This window comes from Sphaeramia orbicularis, chromosome 1 (genome assembly GCF_902148855.1).
Source record: "Sphaeramia orbicularis chromosome 1, fSphaOr1.1, whole genome shotgun sequence".
Lineage (NCBI taxonomy): Eukaryota > Metazoa > Chordata > Actinopteri > Kurtiformes > Apogonidae > Sphaeramia > Sphaeramia orbicularis.
The window spans coordinates 40398293-40419138 of NC_043957.1; the positions used below are offsets into that span (position 1 = coordinate 40398293).

The following is a 20846-nucleotide window of genomic DNA, read 5'->3' on the forward strand; positions in this document are numbered from 1 at the left end:
TTTCATGCGTCACTGCCTTCATACTTGTATGCATCCTCTACATTGGAATGAGCGTTTCTCAATCAATCCACCAGAGGATGCCGCTCTTAATTACCATACTGGCCGAATACCGTGAAGAAGAGTAAAGTTTTTTGAGGAGAAGAAGAAAATCAATAATAATAAACATGGCGATGACATAAGAGGTTTTACTGATGTGGATACTAATGTTAATATTGAGAAGGGTAGTTGGAAGGGCTGTGCTCTGCGTCCGGCTCGGGCCAGGCTCGCCATGGGGCTCACCACATCCAGCTCTGGCTGGGCTCTGTGCTTCAGGCTCCACCACATAATGCTGTAGCCGGGCTCTGCGTCCAGCTCCAACTGCTGATAGTAGAATTCCTTAAGTCACTTGTCTTACAAAGCTCTAATATAAACCCGAGTTGTGCAGAAATGTCATTTGAAAATGACAAATGAGCCGTACTACGGTACATGATCGTACCGAACTGTGAGGGGTGTACCCAACGGTACGATGGTACGATGTGTACCGTTGCACCTCTAATGCACACAGAAAATCCACTTTGTGTCTAAAGCCAGCACAGTCGGCATCAGTTACAGGCCTCCAGGCAAAGTATATTTGGTGTTCTAATCTCCATGTTGGTTTGGTGCTGTCACTCAGAAAAAGCACGAGTGAAGTAAAATAACAAAAAATGAGTAAATAAAATATGTTTAAAGTTATTCAAACCAAATTACATATTAAGGCATTAGGGTATATCATTTTCAATAGAAAAGCTGTATTTTTGTTTTATTTGACTACAAACTCCTAAAGATGTTGTTGAGTATAATGCATGGCCATTAAAAAATATTTTTTGAAATCACAGGTGCATGATAAAAAACAAAAGCTGCTGCTGTTTCTTACTTTGTTAAATAAAGATGTGGGCTTACAAAAGCTCTCCACCTGTATGGATTATTATGCACAGCTGAAAATATTAAATAATTAAAGTAATTAATGTAAAAGAGAGTTAGTTCTTACTACCTTTTCCTTCAGTTCCTATCTGTACCACACATAGCTGAAAGCAATGAGTGCTTAGCAGATAAAATGTTTAATATGTTCACAGGGGGACCTTGTAACATTTCACAAGCACATGCCCTCCTCTCTTTTCTCATCGTCTCATCCAATTCATTCTTTATTTCTGTCTTCTCAACAGGGTCAGTGTGAATAAATGAGCCTTTTTACAATGAAATATTGACGATAAAAGAGTGTGCCATATGCATTTAAGTGCCCTTCCTGCCTCCCGTGATGTCACGGTGTTATGAGTAATGCATGACACTGAAAGAATGTTTTTTCTGCCAGATTAGGCAGCAAGAACCACTACTGTGTGCCGGTCCCACAGGATAAAGCAGTGACCTTGTGCATCTTTACAGGACAAAGCAGCTGTTTATTCTGTGGGCAAAGGGAATGTTGCATATGTCCAACATAACTGTAAACCTTAGTGTTGTACATCCTCTGTAGTACACATATTCATGCAGTTGTCTTCTGACTGGGAGTCTAACCAATCAAAAGAACAAGGATGTAGAATGTGCCCATACTGAGTGATGAAATGCTATGCTGGATAGTCATCAGAAACATGAGCTGCTCCCTGTCAAATATGTTTTGCACTTTGTAAATGAATGCCTGGATATGTGTCAGTGCCCATCATGATGCTAGTACTTGCGCTTGTAGACCATTTATCAATCTTATTGTTGATACAAATAGTTTAGTTATAGCTTGATTGTAGTTATTTTTACTTTTAGGCATTGCTTTTGCTTTTTCTTCATAAGAATCAATTTTGACCATTTGTCCAGGGACCTAGGGGTTATAAAAACACTCAAAGTATAATTCTGGGATAAAACAAATTGAAAATTAAATCCTTGTAACATTTCTTTTTTTCTTCAGACTACCGCCCTCCCATGATGCCTCCTAACCGAGGAGGAGGAGCAGGAGGTTCAGTTGGAGGAGGAGGAGGAGGGGGCTCTTCCTCTTCATCCACTAGTCGCACCACCACCACCCGTTCCCCTCCGTACTACACCACCCCAAGGCCTCTCCTGACCACTTCTCCTGGCCAGCGTTACCGAACCACTACCACTGTCCGCCAGGCTGTCCTGGTCCCCGGCGTTGGCTCATCCTCCGATAACAATCAGATTCCTGACATTAACCAGAAAGCTGGAGGACGCTCCCCTCCAATGGTTGTCCCTCCAGCAGCGCCACAGCCCCCAGCTTTACCTCCACAAGAATTCTGCTCTCCACGGGTGACAGCTGACATATCGTGGCCCAGGACACAGCAAGGCCAGACAGCCAAGCAGCCCTGCCCTGTAGGGACTCTGGGTAAGGAAGCTGCAGGTGAAAAATCAATGTAAAATGGAGCTGGTGTTTTTGCACCAGTGTGTATGTGCAGAGGCTGTGCTTAGTGCAACATGACATTCTGTATTTTATTACAACTATATATTTTATATGTACTACAATATTATACAGTATTATAGGTGGTTAGGATTCTGTTGACCTTTTTCTTCATATACATGTGCTAGTGTTCTTCAAAAACTCTTCCTGTATTACTCATTGATTCACTTGCATTTCCACAGTTTCATACATAAAAATAAAAACAATGCCAACATGTGTCAATATGTAGCCGTAACCTTTAAGTAACTTATATTGATGCTATGTCTGGTATACTGAATCTTCATACTATTTCCTATTTCGTGACCTTTGTATAAGTGAGTATTGTAGTATTCAGTTGTAATCCATTCAAAACCATTCATTAATAGGGCGCATTTGCAAACAATGAATGTGTTTTACCAAATAAGTCAGATAGATAGACATGTGAATATATTTTACATATAAGTACCCAAAACTAAATAAAAGTGCTCCTGTGCTCATTATTGAAGTCTTAGGATATTTAGAAGACAATTGGAACTCCAGACAAGACTTCACAATTGAAGCAGAGGAGAATACCAGAAGGTCAAGTGTGAACTATTGAATGAACTGACGCCAATGGAAGAATACTTATTCGTCTTTCACTTTGAACTGAGGATGTGAAAAATAGATTAATATGTGTCAAAAGGTCTAAGGAGTCTGAAGGTGGCGTCTTTTTTTTCCAGTAGCTGTAGTGCATTCTTTGTCCCACAGTCTTTTAGGATACTTTTTTTTTTCAATTTTAATCATTTAGAGCAGATGATATAAGCCATTCTTAATCATTTAAGGCCTCTCCACACATACACAACCTGCTTAGTGAAATCCTGGCACCTCCTTGTCTCCTGCTGAATGTCAAAAATGTCTTCCTCGGTTTGTTTTGCTTGTCTCACAGGCGTGGCCACGTATGTGTGTGTGGCGCATTTGGGCTACTGGGATCCTCAAGGCCCTGACCTCAGCAACTGCACGTCTCCTTGGGTCAATCACATCATGCAGAAAGTGAGTCTGAAGCATGCCGCTGGCCCTCTCTGCTCCTGTTGAGCCCTAGTTTTAAGGCTATGGGTTATAGATATAGTCCTGCGGCAATTTCCCACGCATGAAGACACACTGACCACAGGGGAAGATTAAGGCCATGTATCCATCTTCACTTGTTAACCCTATCTCATGTTTTAGAAGTAGCAAGAGACTGAATTCAGCTGTAGGGGGATAAAGTAATTTACTAACTCATGCTATTGTAATAATTGGATCATGTTAGACTTGTACAGTACAGTACAGAATTTATGCATAGCAGACAGATTTGTTAGAATTGTAGCTGCTTTTATCCTTTAAAGTCCTGTACACTTTTTTTTTTTTTTTTTTTTTAGCGTAGCACTTTGCATCTATTCTCCCTAAACAAAATAACCAACCTTTGCAAAATGTGAAGATCTCATTTGGGCTCAAAATGTACTTTTTTGTAAAACAGCACAAAATAAAACAAAAAAGCAAAAGAAAGAAAGGAGAAAAGAGAGAATTCGGTATTGGTGAAGAGGTAATGTCGAGGTCATTGCTAACTTGCTATAAAGAATTCTTAAATGTCTTTATAGTAATACACAAGCTGCTGGAAGCTTAGCATTGTACCGTCCTTGTGCTTTAACCCACTCACTATTTTTTTTTTCTCTTTCCTATGTCGTCTCTTCATTCCCCTTGTCCGTCCTGCCTCCATGTCTCCACATTTCCGTCTCTCACTCCATCTGTCCTTTACGTCTGTCCTTCATTTTTCCATCTGTCTTCTGTTGTATGTTTCTCATCTCTTTCTGTCACTCTCCTCCTTTCACACTAACTTTCACCTCTCCTCCAAACTTTCCTTCTCCTTCTCACTTCATCTGATGTCATTACCTCCACCCATATCACTTTTTTTTTTTCCATGTTATTCTTTTTTCCATCCCTGTCACCCTGTTTGGCTCTCAGCTCCGTTCGGGTGAGACGGCGGCGATTGTGGCCAGGGAGCTGGCAGAACAGACCAAAGGGCTTCTTCGACCTGGCGATGTGCCATCTACTGTGCGGGCCATGGCCCAGCTGGTCGAACTACTGGATGTTCAGCTCAGGAACCTAACCCCTGGCGGCAAGGACAGCGCTGCTCGCAGTCTGACCAAGGTACTGTAGCCAGGAAACACTTGTATCGGAAGGTCATTGTATGTCAGTGACAATAGAGGAAAGGTTTTCTTTGAGCTACTGATATGTGGAAGGATATGAGGTGACTGAAAGGAGAAACGAGAAGGATGACAAATAAAAATAGAATAGATGAACATTTTTAATGTTTTGTTGTTTTTTTTTTTTTTAAGATAAATCACAACAGTGGTAAGTGCTTTTGTCTGACACTCATCATTCGCGGGTTACAAAGTTTCTGTTTTTGGAGAGTGATGAACAACAATACATAACACTGTAAGATTTTCCAGTGATTAATAGCTTCTTTTAGACATTCTTTTATCCTCTTCTCTGTGTGGGTTTCAGTAACAAGTTTTGCACAACATTGTAGGTGATGGATAACTGCTTTTAGTTTTTGGCAGGGTTCTTCAATTCTCTGCGGATTAGAACTGAGATTTAATAATAAAATAATCTCGTCCTGGGAGTTAATCTTATTAAAACATACAGTACTTGAAATGAAAACAGGCTTGGGACAGATTTTAGGTCATAGCTCATTGTTTAATGAAGTTCATTCATTGAGCTACAGCTATGACGAAGCTGTAGACAAGGAGGCTTGAGTGCTTGCTCCAGGATTACATTAACAGAAACTCGATCCTGAGTATGCAAAGGATTTGTTTTACTACAGCTGTAGACAAGGAAAAAATTTAGTTCTGTACTTTGTTCATGTAGGCAGTCAATTACATTGAGTTAAATCATTGGGGAATGGCCAACTTGCTGGCTTGTGTGGCTAATTGAGTGACTGACTGGATGGTGGAATGTTTTTTTGATTTTCTCTGCTAAGGTCAAGATTAATAGTTGGAGTTTAGCAGCTAGATTGACAGCTGCTGTCACTGTGCGGCCAGTGGCTTTTTTCAGCTTTAGCCTCTGTATTTGTTTGGTTTTCCCTCTCTTCTTGTCTCCTTTTGTGCTTCACGAACAGTCTTTACATCTCCGCTGCACTCACTTAGTCATTCAGTTACACATGTGAAGTGAATACATAGCGGAAACAATTAATCTGTGTTTTGCTGTTGACCAAACGGCCTTTTAAAGGTTGAATTTGTAGAAAATAACAGAGGAAAACCCTATCTCCAGATTTCGGTAATGACCTAATTATATATACCTAATTGAGTAATATTCCACCTTATTATGCTAATGTTAGTTAGGAAATCAAATATGACCAATCATGCACAAGTGGCACAATAATTAATGCCATCAATTCACTTGACATTAGATGCAGAAAGAAAGACAGAAAATGGAGAAAAAGAGGAAATTCAGAAAACAATCTGGAAAAAAAGAAAAACAGAAAAGGGAGGTGAGGAAGACTGTTATGATAGAAGAAATGAAAAAGGAGGCAAGTGAGGAGAATAACAATACATTTCAGTTAGCAAAGTCTTTTTGTGAAATGTTAATGAAGTTGGTGTGTATGCCTTTGTGTGTATGCTTGTGTGAGTGTGTGTGTACGATGTAGAGGTGGTACATCGCTAACAGCCTGAATTTTTTGAATTTGCAGCTTCAGAAGAGAGAAAGGTCCTGCAGGTTTTTCACACAGGTATTTCCGCTTCCTGGTACCGTTGATTACTTGCCATGATATATAAGCCTACATCCTTTTTTTTTCTTTTCACTCAGCATGTAATCCGCCAAGCTGCTGTGTGTGTGTGTGATCACACATTACAATACTATTTGAAGATTTTTAATTTGATGCTGCAGCATTTGTCGTATGATTTGCACCCCAACCCTTTGAGGAGGGAGGTAATTTTATAGGTCTATTCTACTTGTCTGTTTGCATATATCTCCATATGAGTCTCCTCAAAGGGTTTGCTGGCTTTGTTTTGCTTTTAGATTTTACTTGTTTTGCATTTGGAATCAATTGCACAGATAAGAGGCCATGATCAATATCAATGATACCTCATCTATTTGGCACTACTGTGTGTGCAATTGTAAACAGGACCGCTTGGAACCAAATGGTTCACTATCCATCTCGATTCAATGAAATGTCCTCTCTGCTGCTATAGCAGAGGGAGTGAATTGAGTATGATGGATATTCTGTGAAGTCTTGTTTGATCACGGCCTCAGTGCCTTTAAAATAATATTAACTTGTGTTTGTCGCTTGGCATCCATTTATTTTTCGTCCTTGTTGGTCTGTCCATGTTTATGTTTGTTCATGTTGATGCCATGGGCTCATCCGTGAACAGAATACCTGACCTCATTTAGGCATGTTCCTGGTCAGCTAAAATCACTATTCAGAACATCAAATAACCCCACCTTACTCATCTATGTGCTGTACATAGACTGCAGAGTCTTTCTTTTTCTCCCACTGCACCCCCCCCGCACACCCTTGATGGGCTAGCTCTTTTTCTCCTGATGCAGGCTTTTTTCCACTCTCCCCTGAAAAGTCTGAACGTCAGCACTAGTCAGCAATGTCACATCATAGAACATGGCTTAGGACTATATGCAAGCTGACACACACATACACACATACCACACAAATATATAAATATATTTTCAACACTGATCTAATGCCTTCACATCAAAACACGGCGACAGTTTGATGCGTTTCTTTAATTCAATAAATGCCGATGAACTTAGTGCTGTCAGACAGCTAGTTACAGGTTAGAATCAAAATGTTTCACCACACACCTTGGGTGCTGCAGGGGGCTGGGAATGATCGATTATATAATTAGCCTTAGTAATGTGAAACAAAATTATACCAACAGTCCCTTACTCTGCCAGATAGAAATGTGTGTGATTAGGGATGTGGTGTGGTGCTGCCCTCTCCTCGTTAATTATCTACAGCACTAATTGCCAAGTGAAGAGAGTGGGCAGGAGGTTTGGGTTCTTAATAGAGACAAAAAATAATTGAATTCTCTCTCTCTCTCTCTCTCTCTCTCTCTCTCTCTCTCTCTCTCTCTCTCTCTCTCTCTCTCTCTCTCACTCACTCACTCACTCACTCTCCACTCTCCATTTCTCCTCCTCTCTCTCTTCGTTTGGGGAACTAGGGACTCGTTTCATGTATACTAAATTGGCAATTTATTCATGATGAAGTTGGTGGTGTGGAGAGGCTTTGATGCTGTAGGGTGGATTGATGGAGGGAGAAACAGTCTGTAAGGTAGACGGAGTGAGGAGGGGGGAGGGGCACAGGAATTAAACTGAGAAATGGAAGAGTCAGAGAAACAGAATGTGTGAGAAAGAGAGAAACAATAAAGGGGGCAGTGAGGAGACAGTGATGCTCAATGACAATGTCTAATTTGCCCTCTATTTATGGATGGCGGGTCAGAACATGGCATGCTGTGAATTTAAAGCCTGATTTAGCTGCAAACTCATCCTGTCAGGGAAGACAAACTCCAACAACAACTGACAGATAAGCCTGCTCCTCTGATGAAAACATTTTCAAAACATGTACTTTCTCAGAGCTCAGCCAAGCGAGTAAAAGAAAAAAAAAAATGGCGTCCTTTCTTCTGCTCTTACCCATTCCATACTTCTAACATTACAACTTTGTCATCTTACAAAGTGTGTTATACTGTGCATGAGTGTACACATACTGTACATCCATGCACATGTGCTTATGTGTGTGTCTGCCCGTGTCTCCCTTGTGTGGATGGGAGTAGTGGAGCTGCCCAGCTCCAGTCTGTCTTGCCACTGCTGTTTACGCTGGATTACCCCAACGCTTCAAAGCATTTCACTTCTGCCCCATTTACTGGTGTGTGTGTATGTGTGTGTGCATGCGTGCTCAGTGTACATGAACTTGCCTACCCTATAACACATAGTTACACATAGACACACACGCACAAATGACACCCTTATCTGTCTCTGCAGAGTCTCTCTGCTCTTTGAAGACCCCTAAAAAAACCTGTCTCCATTTTAGCCCTCAAGTCCTCCTACTTTTGCAGATAGAAATGTCACCAACGGCAGCAGCGCTTACAGGCACACCCACATGTACACCCACATACACACACACACACACACACACACACACATATACACACATACATACACACAAACTTGTATATTCCATCACTTGCTTTCTGATGTGAAGATGTCTGGACCTCCAGGAAATCACACCCCTTCTTCTCCTTACCTATTTCTCTTCTCTACAGATGCAATCTCAGAAGCTGGCGAATTAAATTTCAATGAAAAAATTATATGAAATTGAAAATGCAAGATAATCAAAAGATCAATAAAAGCAATGAAAAGTTTAATGAGAGTAGAAAAGCGAGTAGGGGATTTGGGGGGGGTGTTATCTGAAACAGATCAAAGTGAGCTTTTGGGAGCAGCACCAGCAGCATAAGTGAATGGAAGCAGTGCTACTGCTGTCATATCTGCTGTGCCTTCACAGTCCTCGCTTCTATCTCATTCGCTCTCTGTTGCCTGGACAGCTACTATACAGCAAGTGGAGCAGAATGATGCACTGCACTGCTTTTACCCAGAACCTTGAGCCCATATTCACACCCACATATTCATAGCCACATTGTAATGCTAGCAAACATATGAGTACACATGTATATACCATAGAAACTGACAGTACCTGACAATACCTGTGCCATATATATATATATATATATATATATATATATATATATATATATATATATATATATATATATATATATATATATATATATATATATATATGCTATAAATAAGACTTACTTGTATTACAGTGTACACCTACAGAAACATCCTCTCTTGAGCTCACAGTACAAGAGGTTTCTTACTACTCTGGTTGGAGTTTTCCAGTTTTTATCATCAAAAGTTACCAATAACAACAACTTTGATAACACAGACTTAATTGCTGTGTTCTGGAAGTATGTAACACTGCTTCAGTTTGAAAGGGCAAGAGGTTGTGGCTTGTAAAGAGCCAAATTTATTAGAAAGGTGAATGTTCCAATCATTCCCCAAATCACTGTGTAAACACTCATCAGAGAACACAGACATCCTGCTGATTCAATTTTTGACTTACTTATTGTACACAAGCAGGTTAACCTCTAAAGAAAGCAGTTTAGGAATCAGGATAAACATTATGTCCTGGAGGTGTAGCTGATAAATCGTTTTATTATAGTTCTTGATGTACAATCAATAATTATGATAATGTTTTACCCATTCAGGTGCCCAAGGACCTTTAGATTCCTTGATTTTTCCCACCAAACACTCATAGCTCATAAAATTATTGATGCGAAATTGTTTGAGAAACATAAGCCAGTCAATTGACTGTTGACAATTTTCTATTTGTTAACTAATCAATACATTGATTGTTTCCACGCTGGCTTTTTCCCCCCAAAATTATCCACTAATCAGACCACTTGTATGTTTCCCTGCCAGACTTGCTGTTGTGTTAATCACTGGTAGATAATTGCTAGAAAAAAACCCAAATTTTCCCTTTTAGTCTTGTCGTCTTTTGCCAGAGTCAGTGAAATGAGGGAGTCATCGACAGATTTGGTGGTGCATGTGTGTGTGTTTCACATCCACCCCTGCTTATTCTGGTTGTTTGCAGAAGCAGTGGATTAATTAGTTTTTGTTTACATGTATCCCTCCCAAACTCATTGGATATGCATTCTGGCTAATTAGCTGCTAGCACTAAAAGGGGACATAATATCACCATATTAGCTTGTTGGATAAGCACTCATTTCATGTGTGCCATACTGTATCTACATGCGGATATCACACCCCCAAAATAAACAGGTAGGATTAATTCTTCAATTTCAGAGGCCAACTGCACGTTTTGTAGCACATTCCATCAACGCTTATATGAGTCATCGTCTTGAGTGTTTCTCTATCTAGGACACTGTCTCTTACTACCTACTGCACACATAACACACACTACCACCTCCCTCAGTTGCTGTCTAATCTCCCCTCCCTCATCGCCTTTCTGTTCTCCCTAACCCTGAGTGAAAGGGGCATGGAAAGTCAAATGGTTTATATGTGAATGCCAATAATAAAATGATGTCTGTAATGTTTCCTCTCCGCCCTTACAATTCCCCATTGGAAACCCCCTTTGCTTATATTATGGCACCTGTGTTCCTTTTTTTCCACTTTCCTTTCCAGCCTTCTCTTGAGAGAGAGAGGCATTGAAAGAGTGAGAGATAAGTGAGTGCGTTTGCAGAAGGGGTGGTTTACAGTGAAAGCAAGAGAGGAGAAAAATAAAGAGTCAGACGGGAGTGGGAGATGTGTGTGTTTGATAGCACCTGTATTCGCTTTTCCACCTCCCTTGTTCCCAGTGGACGCCTGTCACCATGGACTCACTGGACTGTTTTATCACTCTCCCATGGCTGCCTTCCTTCCCTCCCTCTCCACAAGCTCTCTTTTCTCTGTCCCTTTATCTCTCCCAGGGTCTTCTAAGATGTGTGTGTATGTATGGTGTCCATGTGTGAAAATGAGGAGGTGAGATCTTAAGGGCATAAAGGAATGTGAGCTGTAGACAAAATAAGTATTGTTTCACAGAGAACATCTCATCTCTGTGAGCCAACTCTTCTCTGTATAGTTTGGTAATATTTTTGGATTCAGAACTGTTATGCATGGCTGAATGTGACCCAGAAGACATTATCTGATAAAACTCTAATTTCTTCTCAGACCCTCAAGCACAAGTTTTCCAACTTAAAGATAACACTGCAATGTTGCTTTAAAAAAAGAAGCAGGTTTGGGGGTGTAGACACATGGTGATTGCAATCAGCTAATTAGCTTAGCTTGATTTTCATAACATCTGTGATGGATTTTCTATCACAACAGCCTTTTATACATGAAATTAAAAAAAAAAAAAAAGTGGGAATGAACATGAAAAACTGCAAGTTTAAGTATGTTTTATTTAATAGTTTCTGTGTTTTTGCCTTTGTTAATGTCTGCATGGGAATGCCCCATTTGCATCACTAACATTTTTTGTTAACATTATTTATCAACGTGATAAATGAAAAGGTATTGCATTCATACCGTTGCATCCCATTGACCGCTGTCTGCAGTAGTTAAAGAATAATAATGTTATTTGTACTATGAATGGATTTACATTAAGTCCTACATTAGCATCAATGAGTCAAATTGATAAAAGTGTTCCTTCTTGTGACCTCAGTGTTTCTACTGCTGCCCTAGGCTATGGTGGAGACGGTGAATAATTTGCTGCAGCCACGAGCCCAGACAGCATGGAGAGAGCTGCCCACCAGCGAGCAGTTACACTCGGCCACTCTGCTTCTCGACACTGTGGAAACTGGGGCTTTCATGTTAGCTGACAATCTACTCAAGACTGACACTGTACAGGAGACCACTGACAACATCCGTGAGTACATTTTTTTGGTGTGTTTCATTTCCACTCTGTAAACTCAGTTAGACCCTGCAACTGTCAAAGAACCTGTTGAGATGCCCTCGAGCAGGGCACTTAACATCCATCTGCTCCAGAGGAGCCACACAGTGGCCAAGAGTTAGAGGTTGGAGCTGTAAACTACTGGGACAAAGAAGAGAAAAAAAAAACAAACAGATATTGATTTCCTACATTTCACTGATTTTTGTTTTGCTTGCTTTCTTTCTTGTATTTTTAATTTATTTATTTATTTTTTTGCTCTTTTAGTTTTTAGAGCAACATAATCCAGCTCGGCCTGGAAAAGATCTAAGAATATGATGTAATATCATAGTAAGAAGCAACACTGACAGCAAGCATTACTGATCCACTTTAGATGTATGTTTTATAATACAAATGAGAGGCAAAGTACAACATCTAACTTCACTGTGTTCAAAAATGACCTCATTTCACATGTTATCAGTTTAATACACATCCTCAACATGTTAAGAGAGCCATGAATGTAGATAGGGAAAAAATAGTATTGCTTTATGACTTAAGGGATGGAAAGAAACATATGCCAGAATAGGTTTTATTACCTCTGCCAGGAGGTACTGTGATTGCTTTGCTTTGTGTGTTTGTTTGTTAGCAGGATTACTCAAAAAAGTTATGGGCAGATTTTCATGAAATTTTCAGGAAATGTTGATACTGGCATAAGAAAGAGATGATTACATTTTGGTGGTGATTGGGGGGGAGGGTCAGATCTGTCTTGGCGGAGGTCTGCGCTCTCTAAGTGCTTTTCTTGTTAATTTCTGTGCAGGAATTTATAGAAAACCTAAAAGAGTAGTTTCAAGCCAGACACAAGCACAGGAAATATATATAAATAAATAGATATTGTGTATGAAAATATGTGTGATGTCCAAATTACATTAATGTAATGAGAGTTGGATGACATCCCCGTGCTAACACAGCTTCCAGCCTTCCTCCCTCCATAACTTGTAACTTACTTAAGACAAATGAATTATGACACCAGCTGATCAGATCTGTGATCATTTTATGAGACGGGTTGAGGTGTTGTGACAGATGAGTCCCATTTGCACTTTCATGACTCTGTTCATTTATACCAGTGAAACCAGAGCTAAAAAAGGAGCCAAATTCACAAATCATGTCACAAATTTCTACAACCGAGACTAAGAAATCTGCTCTGCTATACCACATAACTAAATGTCATAAAACATAAAAGAACATAGTGTGATGTTAGAGATCTGATATCATTGACTCACAGTGATACACAAGTTAGTCTTTATGTTTTTATCAATGATGAACCAGTATTAGTTAGATCATCTTTGAAAAAAATGACCACTAACTGGTAGAAATAAGCTACAATACATACAAAGGGGGGGGTTATTGTGCCTGGCACCACTTGTTAGTAGTGAGACCTTTGTTATCGTAGTAATAATACATTTCACCAATCCAATTATATTCTGATTAAAGGTGCAAGATCTCAGCCTTTTAACATTAATACGGCTGCACCAATAGAGCTGAAAGACTTTAAAACAGTTTGTATTTTTCTATTTATAATGAAGATATCTTTGTTAAGGGGTGATAGATACAAAAATAAAATCTACAAAATCTAACACTGACATTTTGTAAGAGACAGTTGTGACAGTTGAAGCCCGTTTACAGGAGTTCTATGATCTGTCCTGTGGCCAAACCATAGACCAGATACATATGCAATTGTGGGTTTCGTTTCTTCTTTATATGGTACAAACCAAAGCTAAAAATAACAAAAATCAATAAACATGTCACTAATCCCCATTATCACAGCTAAGCAAACATTAGGAGAGTGAATGATGACGTCATGGAACTGATACAATTGGCTCACAGCGATAAACTTGATCAAAATTTAACCTGTTAAGACCTGGAACTATTTCTTCTGGCAACTTGGAAATGAGCAGGACATTTTCTCTACATTTAACCTTTCATAAGCAATTCATTGCTATTTATTATAATAATATCCTTTGCATTTTGCATTTCCAAGTGAAAATTATTTAGTTTCCTATATTTAATTTACTGATCATGTAGACACTAATAAAAGCGAGTGAATTCAAAGGCTATTATATCTTTCTATATATAATGCATATAAACCAGTCAGATTGGAGTCTTTTTTTCTTTGTCCTAAGCATATTTGATTAAACAGTGAAAACAATTGACAAAAATGGGAAAAATCATGCTATATGTCATGTGAGTCAAACTCATTTTAGTTCAGGGACCAAATACACCTCGATAGAATCTAAACTGGGCTGGACCAGTAAAAAATTGATATAATAACATATAAATAATATCAACTCCAAACTTTTCCCTCTGTTTTAGAGTAAAAAAAAAGTAAAATTACATTATGAAACTGTTTTTATCTACAAACTGTCCTATAAAAAAATGTGAATAACATGAACAACCTGAAATTTTTTAAGAAAAAGAAGTGCAATTTTTAAAAATATTATGTCTCAGTTTATCATTTACACATTGTGCATTACAACTTCACATCAACATCATAGTGGATTTACAAATACACAAAACTTTTAGTTACAGGCAAAATACTGTTAAAATTGCACTTAGTTTTCCTAAGACATTTCAGATTAATCATATTTGTTCAGGTTATTCACATTTTTTGTGAAAGGATAGTTGGTAGATGTGAACATTTGCATTTTCAAATTGGAATCGTCATTATTTATAGGTTATTATGATAATATTTTACAGATCCAACCCACTTAAGATTTGAACTAAAATTAGTTTTGATATATTTGATTGTTAATATCTTCAGTGTAATTTTTGCACTTCACAAATTCATCCCACGGGCTGGATTGGACCCTCTGGCGGACCGGTTTTGACCCGCAGGCCTTATGTTTGACACCCCTGCTATATATCATAACCTGTGGTTTCATAACATTACGAGTGCTCCTCTGGTTACTGTGTAACATACATGAAATTAGTTCATTTTATCATTAGAAGTTTTTAATATTAATAACAAACGTACAAAAGAAAAATAAGAGAAAGAAAAAAGTGAATGGAGCTGTGTGTACAAAACTATAACTTTCACAGCCTTTATGTAACAGTGACTATAATGCAATAAGTGATGTGCACTTTTAACTTTTTATTCTATTTTATAGAGCAGCTATCATATTTAGGTCATGTTGTAGATGGCCAGGTTGTTGTATTAGAGGCTTTGAAGGGTCAAATCCATAGAGATTCATGCTCTTGGAACGGAATGCAAGGGGAAATGGCCTGGAGGTTTCTAAAGCAGGGATGAATTGTTTGCGAGAGTCAATAATTTTTATTTATTTATTTTCATATTTTCTTCCCTCCACATGTAGGCGGAATTGACAAAGCAGAACAAAGCTAGTTATTATGGCATTGTGCACATCACTTTCCTGCTCTTTTTCTCCTTCCATCCTCTCTTCTCATCTTCCCTCACTGATCCTCTCATCATTGGGCTGTGGAATAAGACAGTAATACTGGAGAGCAAAAACCGTCTTTGCTTTTTTTCATGTCTCTGGATGATGATATATCTGCGAGCCATCGTTTCATCTACACCCTAGGCTACGGGTTTTACTCACTCATGTTTCCCCTTGATTATGCTTCTGTTTATTCCCCTTTTGATTTGATATTTCAAAATATCCTGAACATCATCGCCCCATTACTGGGATTCACTGGGCTTGTATGCTATTCAGTTGGAGATGAAAAGTCATGGAGGAGGAGTTAGGGAAAAAAGAGGAAACTGAAGATGATGTGTAAAGAAGATGACTGGATGAGTGCATGCTTAAGGGTGATGATGGTGGTAGAATGTCAAATGATGCTCTGAGGGGGTTTTTTTTGCTCACTTTCACTTCAGTAAGCAATGAAATCACAGCTATTTAAGTCACACAACGCACTGATAGTGTTACAGTGTTTTACTTATCAAAGATAAACAGATCTGGAGGAGCTGTAGGATTCCATAAAATCAGCACTCACGTCCTGACTTTGCCTTGTTCTCGCTCAAGTTAAGTACGACCGTTGACAGCAGTTCATTCCAAACAACAGCCTTCCTACACAATTTCACCTTACATAATTTCAGACTTGTATACCCTCCAATTTATTTTCTACTGAAGCATCACATAAATAGGGTTACATAAACAGTCTTCGAGATGTAGGCTACCACATTTTCTTGAGAACTTAAAACAGGAAATCATCTTTTTTTCTTTTTTTTTTTTTGCAGAAAATTTTGTCTCTGCATTCCTCTTCTTTTTGTACTGTTAATCTTCCCTCCCAGCTAATCCAGTGGGCAGATCCACCATGATTATCTCTCCCCTTTATTCATAACCATCCCAATACCGCCTCTCATCTCTCTGTTTCTTCTATCATCCTCATTTTTCCTCTCTACTCTCTTCCCTGCACTTTCTAAGCCCCCCCTTTTTACAAGTCTTTCTGCACACCGAGCGACAGGAATAAATTATTAGAGTGACGCATTTTTAAGGAAGCGACTAAATCCACTGTCGTCGATATTGTTATGTTAGATTTTCTGTGACTGTGTGGAGTAGTATTAGGCAGATGAATAAATTGTTTTATTATTAGACGCAAAAGAGTGATTTGAAGGGATAACGCAGCGGTAACAGCGTGTGTGTGTGATAATGATAATGAACAAGTGTGTTTCTTAGGAGGAGGATTGTCATGACAAGGATGCTTTAATTAGATTAGACTCAGCGTGTTTTGATACCCCGTCGCTGTGTGTGGGTGTGGATGTGTGTGTATGTACATGTGTGTGTACGTGGGTGGGTGGGATGTTGTGAGAGTGTGTACATAAATGTTTAGTTTGGCACATGTGCAAGCAATGAACACTCGTTTCGAACCAGTGTTTTGTTTCCTTTCGGCATATATCAGTGTCTGTGTACGTTTGTGTCTGCCTCCTCTTCCCTCTTCTTCCCCATCCTCCATTATTTCGCATATTATAGGATCTCTTGCTTGCGCCCTGTGCGCTGTTAGAGAACATAGTCATTTATCTGCCCATCTCCCTCCCAGTCCTCTTCATTTAATGTATCTGTCCATTTCCTATCTCTCATCCGTTCTCCTCCTCTGACTGCCTTCGTTCTTAACCTCTTTTCAGCACATCTCCCTGACCTCCTTAACATCCTTTCCTTTCACCCTATTCTCCCACTCCACCTCCTCTTTCCCTCTCGTTTCCACCTAAGCATGTCCTTGTGTTGTTTATTTGATCAAGGAGCTGTTTTCACCATGAAAGCAGTGTCTAAATCACAAAATCACTCAGAGGCACAAGATAGCAGTACACCAAAGGTATAATTAGTCCTTAATTAGAAACTTTATCTAATACATTACGCAGCTATAATCAGGAATGTGCTAACGAACCTGGATGGTGAAATTAGATTCCCACAATACAAGAGAGAGGCTGGATGGTGTTGGACCAGTTGCCTAGAGATATTGTTGCCTTTTTTGGTATAAAAGTCTTAAGTTATTTCACTTGTCAGGTTGTTTTTCATTTTCTTTGTTTAGGAGAAGCTTGAAACTGCTGCAGGATGCTTTCATGTCTAGCGCCGTGAAGCACTTAGGGAGAAAACATGGTTATTACAAGAGACCATAAAGCAAACCTGATGGAAAGTGCTATGCAATTACTTGACATTAACGGTGTGTTTGTGTGTGTGTTTCAGAGCTGGAGGTGGCCAGGCTGAGCACGGATGGGAACCTTGCAGATCTGACATTCCCTCAGTCAGAACTACATGGAAATTCCATCCAGCTGTCAGCCAGCACTCTCAAGCAACACGGCAGAAATGGTAGGAATGAAATCTCACATTCTCTCTCTTCCTCTCACTCTCACTATAAGGTCCCCTCCTTCTTTTCTAACCTCACTTGCACATTTTTCCCACTTGTAGTCTCTCTCTCTCTCTGAGTCTCTCTCGCTCTTTCCCACCTCTGCCATCTATTTCTGTCATCATGGTTTAAGCCAACAGTTATTAAGTGTCTGCCTCCTTCATGTCCTCCTGTGTTTTCCTGCAGGTGAGATCAGAATGGCCTTTGTCCTGTACAGAAATTTGGGTTCCTACCTGTCCACAGAGAACGCCAGCGTAAGACTGAGCAGCGAGGCAGTCTACCCTAATTACTCTGTTATCGTCAACTCCCCGGTCATCACAGCATCCATTAACAAGGAGAGCAATAAGGTTTATCTGTCCGAGCCTGTGGTATTCACTGTAAAACACTTGCAGGTATGTAGAATTCTAAGCATCCATTTCTTTATTAGAAACAACTAAAACTGACTTTGTATCAAAACTATTTTTTTTTTTTTTTTTGCTCTTTTCATATTTGATTGACAGCAAGAAAATGCCGAATATTCTGAGCTTTGACCTACTTCAAAACCTGATTTCTGTGAGGCTTCCATACATGAAAAGATCCTAAGCTTGTGTAGTGACCTAGAGAAATGAAAAGATAGGAATAAAAAAGCTTGCTTGAAAATGCACTCATTATGCCGATGCAAAGGAAAGTCATGGTCTCTGCAATGTAAAGAACTGAATAGTCTATCTATCTTTGCAACTTTGAAGCGAGAATGTTGCGTCAAGTAGAGGTCAACCTACAGTGCACCTTGTTAGGGAAATTTTACGTCTTTCTAGAACTGATATTAAAAACCATTAGTAATAACAGTTATCATAGAGTAGATCAAGTGTTGTAACTGTATTCAAATTGTATGAAATATTGTGGTCAATGAAATGATGCTGCTCATCTGACTAGCAAATGCTGATCCAGTTGGTGATCCGGCATTTTGGCAGCGGAAATGTTCTCACTGTTTCACTTACTCATTTTGAGAGTAACTTTCCTAACCCAACACACACAGCTCCATCAGTTTACACAACACAAGCAGCTCCTCCACTTCAGAATCTCACACAAGAAGCATGGACACAGCACTGTCACCTCCTGCCACGGCTCCATGTTTATTTGTTGCTGCACTGTTGCATTCTGTCCCTTCTGTTTGTCTCTTGTTTTGTTGTTATGTGTATTTGACTCCCTTTTCTGTGTTTCTTCCTCTCTATTTCTTTTTCCTCCAATTACTCCCACTGTTTTCTCACTTTTTTTGGCTCGACCACCGTTCCATGTTTCTACCTCCCACCTCCCCCAATGACTAAGTATCCGTTCTGTCTTCCTGCACCCCATCCCCCCTCCCTTTTTGTACCTCTCTTTCAATTTCTTCCGGTCTGTGTTGATTTCTCTCACTCTCTCCCTCTCTCTTCCTCCTCCTCCTCCTCCCTTGCCCCTAGCATTCGGAAGAGAACTTCAATCCCAACTGTTCGTTCTGGAGCTACTCCAAACGCACCATGACGGGATTTTGGTCGACGCAGGACTGTCGTCTGCTGACCACCAATCGCACACACACCAGCTGCTCCTGCACACACCTCACCAGCTTTGCAGTGCTCATGGCCCATGTGGAGGTCAAGGTAGGCATTTATTCTGGCACGTCTGCCAGAATGGGATGGGCAGGACTTGAAGGGTCAGTTGTTCATCATTTGATTAGCATTATTTGAAGTGACTAGTAAAGCCGGCCAGTGAATCCTAAAAAGAGGAAAGGAAGGAAGGAAGAGTGCACAACATCTGGAAAACAGATTGTAACTCTCCAGTCTCTCTAATACCAAGTAATCACACTTGACAGGAGAAGTTCTATATTTGATTTGTCACGTTAGATGATGACAGTGGATTGAATGAGAGAAACAAAACACTTGAGACATTGCTTTTCACGCTATGGAAGTCTGCCTGACAAAGACAGGTGTAAAAACTTTGTCGACTACAGACTTAAGGACTTCTTTTCTGTAAAAAAAAAAAAAAACATTTTAACTGATCAGAAAGTGGAAAAGCGTCACATATTTGATATCTATTAGCCACTGTAGGCGGTGGATAAAAACCTTATTGTGCTGCTGTGTGTGGGATAAGTACTTTTGTCTCCCTCTTTTGTTACATTAAGACCACATTTCTTTTCACAAATCGGCTCTTGTAGCTCTTGATATTGTGTGACACCCAGCCTCTCCCTCTGGGCTAGGCGATGTGTGTTACTTCTAAAGGGGTCATGGTCAGAGCTAGCTTGGCAGCCTGGTGTGAACACACTGAGAGAGTTTGAGCAGTAGATCCATCACAGCAGTACTATGTTGAACATTGCTCTTCCTGCCAGGTTGCAGGACACTGATGGATAGAGCCAGCACACCTGTGCAACGCAGCATAACGCTGTGGCCCTGAACGCTCAGGGACACACAGTCACACTCACATCACTCAAAGGAGGCTGCAAGTGAGCGTGTCTGTTTCTACAGTACGTTCCATGCTAGTACAATATGACTCATGTATGTTTTTCACACACCAAGACACAACATGGATAAATAAAGTAGCCAGAAAAAGAAAGTAAACAAATCATCCACTCAAATGTATTTCTTGTGCTTATCATTACAGAAAGCAGACAGCATGCATGACCTGCTCCTGGATGTCATCACGTGGGTTGGGATCCTGCTCTCTCTGGTTTGTCTGCTCATCTGCATCTTCACTTTTTGCTTCTTCCGTGGGCTGCAAAGTGACCGCAACACCATCCACAAGAACCTCTGCATCAGCCTCTTCATTGCTGAGTCACTCTTCCTGGTTGGGATCAACAGGGCTGATCAGCCGGTAAGAGGGCTTTTGTATGTATACGTGTGTTTGTCTGCGCAAGATGAGATTCACAACAGTGTCTCGGTACATGTTTGTTCAGTCATGAGATGCTGCGCCCATCACAATCAGGACATATTACGGAAAAAAAAATTTGTTTTTTCAAAAATAATTTGCTTACAGGCTACATTTCAAACTGTCCCTTTTAACTCATACTGTGTTGGCACAGATTTAGTAAACTGTTCACTGACCAATACCACTCACTGATCATACTTCATTATTGGCACAATAAATCCTAACATGTTTACTAACTTGCTGTCAGTGGTTAACTCCATAAATAAGAAACAGCAGATT

At 39.8% G+C, this 20846-nt stretch overlaps 1 protein-coding gene across 9 annotated transcripts in view; it reads left to right on the forward strand.

The window, feature by feature from the left end:
- The window catches only part of adgrl3.1 (adhesion G protein-coupled receptor L3.1), a 117852-nt gene that overhangs the window by 77783 nt on the left and 19223 nt on the right, over positions 1-20846 (forward strand). For 7 of the 9 annotated variants that reach the window (XM_030147318.1, XM_030147348.1, XM_030147365.1 and 4 more), the window contains 9 exons: positions 1910-2338; positions 3315-3418; positions 4367-4552; positions 6093-6131; positions 11657-11840; positions 17534-17656; positions 17880-18085; positions 19130-19306; positions 20304-20513. In XM_030147318.1, the coding sequence (XP_030003178.1) occupies positions 1910-2338; positions 3315-3418; positions 4367-4552; positions 6093-6131; positions 11657-11840; positions 17534-17656; positions 17880-18085; positions 19130-19306; positions 20304-20513 (1658 nt within the window). The remainder of the gene's footprint in view (positions 1-1909; positions 2339-3314; positions 3419-4366; positions 4553-6092; positions 6132-11656; positions 11841-17533; positions 17657-17879; positions 18086-19129; positions 19307-20303; positions 20514-20846) is intronic. The other 2 variants (XM_030147326.1, XM_030147357.1) reach the window with 1 other exon arrangement.